This window comes from Oryzias melastigma, linkage group LG22 (assembly GCF_002922805.2).
Source record: "Oryzias melastigma strain HK-1 linkage group LG22, ASM292280v2, whole genome shotgun sequence".
Taxonomy (NCBI): domain Eukaryota; kingdom Metazoa; phylum Chordata; class Actinopteri; order Beloniformes; family Adrianichthyidae; genus Oryzias; species Oryzias melastigma.
Window position 1 is genome coordinate 780,772 of NC_050533.1, and position 5,025 is coordinate 785,796.

The 5,025-nt window shown below is 45.0% G+C and overlaps 1 protein-coding gene across 1 annotated transcript in view; it reads left to right on the forward strand.

The window, feature by feature from the left end:
• akap9 (A kinase (PRKA) anchor protein 9) overlaps window positions 1-5,025 on the forward strand; it is a gene marked incomplete in the record, with an annotated part of 57,551 nt that overhangs the window by 25,215 nt on the left and 27,311 nt on the right. The window contains 5 exon segments of the mRNA XM_036209956.1: window positions 472-759; window positions 824-1,207; window positions 3,936-4,033; window positions 4,132-4,334; window positions 4,622-4,827. Of these exon segments, the coding sequence (XP_036065849.1) occupies window positions 472-759; window positions 824-1,207; window positions 3,936-4,033; window positions 4,132-4,334; window positions 4,622-4,827 (1,179 nt within the window).

Consider the following 5,025-nt stretch of genomic DNA (forward strand, 5'->3'; position numbering starts at 1 on the left):
AGAGGCGTCTCTACATTAAGACGCTGTGACAGTAGATCCAGCCTCTGCCTCCAGGCTAAAACATGCCCTAAATCCTCGTCCTGCTGAGACTCCAGAGGCAGCGTGACGGAGCGGACTTATATCTGCTGATTAAAAGGATTACGTAACGCCATTTAGCCAAGCGGGCTCGTCTTGGAGGCGGGGTCAGAGGAGAGGAAGTGGGCTCTATTCAAGCCTTCTCTCACACAAACTTCAAAGCTTTCATCCTCCAGAAGGCTTCAGGATCTCAGACTTCAGAGGATATTTAGAGGAGATGGAGACAAAAATGAGCAGGATAGTAACTGTAATCCCTTTAAACTGTTGATTTAAGCTTCGATCAGAGAGATTTTAGAGCGACTGATCAGAAAAGGTTTGTTAGGTTTGTGTTGAAGGTTCACGCTCAGTGCTGCTACTGGTCCACGCTTCTCCTGAGACTTCCCTCTGAATCTTCAGGATCTGTGCGGCGAGGATCTGTCAGAGGCGGAGCTTCTCGGCCTCAGCAGATCTCCTGGACTGACGGGACAGCTGCAGACTCTGAGGAAAGCGCTCTACAATAAGTACGTCCAGGAAGTGGCCGCTCTCAAAGAGCAGCACAGCCACGAGCTGAGGAGACTGCGAGAAGAACAACGGCAGGATCTGAACGGCGTCCTCCCTCCTGGAAGCTCCGAGAGCGCCAGCGGGGTCAACCATCTCCCTGAGGAGGAGGAGCTGCAGCTCAGGTTACAGGAGGAGGTCGCTAAGGTACGATGTGGGTCAAACATCTCTGCGTGCTGTTCTTCTCGTCCTGATGGATGTGCTTCTGCAGGCCATCGTTCAGATGTCGGTGGAGTTCGCTCAGAAGACGGAGCTGACTCGGATCAAGAAGCAGGTCGACCGCACTAACACCTCCATGCAGACTCAGCTGAACGAGGAGGAGATGGAGGAGGAGCAGACGCCCAGGGCTTCTCCTTCTGACCGCGACTGGCTGGAGGAGGAGCGAGGGAGGCTGGAACGGGAGCTGGAGCAGAGGAGCACGGAGGTCCAGAGGCTGAAGGAGGAGCTGGAGGAGGAGCGAGGGAGGCTGAAGGAGGAGCTGGAGGAGGAGCGAGGGAGGCTGAAGGAGGAGCTGGAGGAGAGGAGCACGGAGGTCCAGAGGCTGAAGGAGGAGCTGGAGGAGGAGCTGCAGAAAGCTGGACCAGCAACCAAACAGGTGAACATCTCATTGAGCTGCAGGGTTTCAAATGAGAGATGAGTGTCCAGCTGAAAGGCTTCCTGTTGGAGGAACAGTTTCTGTGAGTCGCTCTGCTGGAGACGGAGGTGGATTTATCTTCAGGAGTTTTCTTCTGAGGCGTGTTTGTATGGAAGCCCAAACTGTTCTTAATTAAATAAATAAATACATCATTATTTAATCAAGCAACACTCCAATAAAAGTCTTTTCAATAAATAATTGACCATTTTATTATGAAATACATTTCATTAAAATTTAAACAGACTATTTTATTATGAAATACGTGTCATTTTTACTTTAAAACATAATTTTTATGTTAAAAACATTTCATAATAAAAAATATATATCATAATATTTTTTTTTTCATGTTTGATATTATTATAATCATGTGGGGTTTTTTGTAGAAACTTATTTCAAAATTACTGTTTTCCAAAGTGTCCTTTTTATCTCACAATGCTGTTTTTCAGAACGACGTATTTATTTCATGATGAGCTTTTTCCGAATAATAACTCTGTCTGTCAATCACTGAAAGTGGGTGGGATCTAAACGTTCATTGGCTGATCCTCTGACATCGACTTGTATGCCTAGACTCCTGCTCTACTGTGTGTCGCACCGTACCCAGACAGTAACGCAGACAATCACCAAGATGACATATTTCGGTGACATCCGTGTAGCTTTGCTGAGCTTAGCGGATCAGATAGAAACAGGTGATCTGTCAGCAGATGTTATTCTGAGATGTTTGGCCGACATTTTTGAAATGATCGGTTTGGTACACGCGGCAGAAGAGCACGCTAACATTTGTCTGAGTGTTGCTTGATTAAATAATGTTGTATTTATTTATTTGATTAAGAACAGTTTGGGCTTCCATAGTGTTTGGCATGAAGTGCTCCTCACATGCAAAGGAGGCAGCAGAGATGTGAAGTCATGTGAGATGAGCTCTGACGTTTCTGCTGAATCGAGACGTTTTTAGACGTTTGATTTGGTCACAGTTTTCCTTCTGAGGAGCCGAAGTGACGAACTGACCGGAGATCTGGTTAAACTGTGGAGACAAACAGGAGTTTAGATTAAAATAAAAATAGCAACAATCCACCTCCAGAAACCATGAGCTTTACCCCTCCATACCCATAATGCAACACGGTCGCTCCTTTGAAAAACACGTCTGCTTTCAGAGGAAAGACCTGGAGTTTGAGGATGATTGGAGTTTTCATGGAGCTCAGCAGTTTTCTGCAGAGTTCTGCTGGGTTCTATAAGTTAAAGTTCTGCTGGGTTCTGCTGGGTTCTGCTGGGTTCTGCTGGGTTCTGCTGGGTTCTGCTGCTCTTCTCTGTCCTGACGCGTTCCTCCGGATCAGAGCCTACATGAGCTGCAGCTCCTCCTAATGCAGAGGAATCAGGAATTCATTAGTTTAGCTTCGGTTCTGACGTTGAACATCATGTCGTCAAATGAAATAATAATAATTTTATTTGAAGAAAATTTTGAAAATGAAAATTACATGAAAATAAATAAACCAGCAAGAATTGACGGAACATGAAAGTGAGAAAACAGATTTAAACCGGTGAGTTTTCTCATCTCTCATCAAATCTGCTGACATAATAAAATGATAGAAATAGATACAGTAGAAACTGTCTCTAGAAAATCCTCTCAAAGTCAAAGCAGTGAAGGAATCCTAACGGTATTTTATCTCATTCAGATTCACAGCCTGAAGCTTTTATTTTGACAGGACGGCTGTTCCTTCCTGGACTGAAGCTTTGTACATCAGTTAATCGATGTAAGCTTATAGATCACTAACTGATCCATAGAAGTAGAGATCATTCCAGCACATGAAGCTACAGTCTTCTAACTTGATGCTAACTTTTAAAGAGATTTCCCATAGGACGGCTAATGCTAATGCTAACCGACCTGAACATACATTACTGACTGAATGAACATCTTTATAAACTCAGACATGAATTTTCAAAACTGTATTTTTTAAGTAACCATTTATGGTCTAAAACAGTTTTTTTGTTCATCCTGTCTTCCTCTTGAATAAGGTGTAATGCTACGGCGTGATCGCCACCTAGTGGCCAAACTGAAACGTCCTGCAGGAGAAGCAGAAGAATCGTTGGAGTTTCTCCCTTAGAGAATCCATGAAACTCTGTTTGACATCAACAATCACATTTACAGTATGTGAACTGGATCAGATTAATACATTTATTATGAATGTATTTCTAAACAAATGTGTCTGAATGTGTAAACTCAAAATGAATTTGAATTGAAATGAGAGAATTAAAAAAAATCTGAATTCTGGAAATTATTCATGATACTCAGCCCTGTTCTCCATGAGCTTAAGGTCCCACACATCCATGAATCTTAAACATCACCGTTAATGTGTGTTTGTGTTAATATCTCCATAATAATTAAATCATGAAGACTTCCTGAAACTCTCGTTATGCTGATACTGACGGTGAGTTTTTAAGCTGCTTCTCTGCTGGTCTCCAGTAGGTGGAGCCGTCTCCTCCTCATGTCCTCTGCTTCATCTGTTGCCATGGCAGCACAAAGACAGCAGTGTTTCTCTGGGAGTGAAGTGTGTCTTTGTGTGGACAGAGGTTGTTTCTGTGTCATTTGAATGTGTTTTCCTGATGCGGACTCTGTCAGCCGCTCTTCGTCCGTCTGATCCGTGGAAACTTTGCCATGACGGGGCTGCTGTCTGTGTTCTCTCTGCTCCCCGTCAAGCCTCTGGTGAAGAGGAGGGAGGAGGAAGGACAAGAAGAGGGTGATGGTGGAGCCGATCTGTCTCTGAGAGACGATGGAGAGTCTCCTGACGCTGAGAGGTACGTTCATCCAACAGGACGTCCTGAACTTCCGTTTGGATCTCCTCAGAAGTCTTTCTTTGACTGGGTTCTAACAGAACCTTTCCTCCGGCTGTCAGGTATCTGCTGCAGACGCTCAACCAGAAGCTCAGCCAGGAGCTGCTGGACGTCCTGAAGACCACGGCTGCAGCAGAGGAGACCCTGCAGCTGCACGTGCAAAGCTGGAGCGGCGTTTCCGGCGACCCGCAGCGACCCGTCTCCCCCGTACAGAGAGGAACCTGGAACCGCACCGACACGGGTCCATCTGAACGCAGCACCACAGGTAAGGAGATCCAGATCCAGCCTAGAGTTCTGCTCCAGGTTACAACTCTGCTTCAAACTTTACATCAGTTTATAGAATCAAATTAAACAAAGTTGCAGTGATAGAACAGTCTTGATGGAATCATCTCATCCTGGAGGGTCTTAGTACCTTCAGAGTTCTTGCTCTCACAGAACCGTTTCTGCTTCATCCTCTGAATCTTGTCAAATGAGTCCTTGTGTTGATGTTAAACCATGACGGTGTAAACTGACCAACAGAAACCTGTAAACGACGTTCTTCTGTGTCTGCAGGAAGCGTCCACAGCAGTGACGGTGGAGCGGAGGACGTCTGGTCCGGAGCGCTGGAGGATGAGGGTCTGGAGGTCTCCCGGCAGATGACGGACAGCCTCGTCTTTGGATCGGCGCCGCAGGACCACCAAGACCTGATGAGCACCAGCAGCCGTCTCCAGACCGCTCTGCAGAAAATGCTGATGGTCATCACGGACACGACCAACCAGGTTTGACCAAACTGACCTTCACATGTCAGTGACTTTGTTTGTTGCTCGGATATATATGTATGTGTGCGTGTGTATGTATGTTTATAAATATGTGTATATGTATTTATATATGTGTATAATATATGTGTGTGTATAATATATGTATATATGTGTATATGTATATGTATTTATATATGTGTATAATATATGTATGTTTAT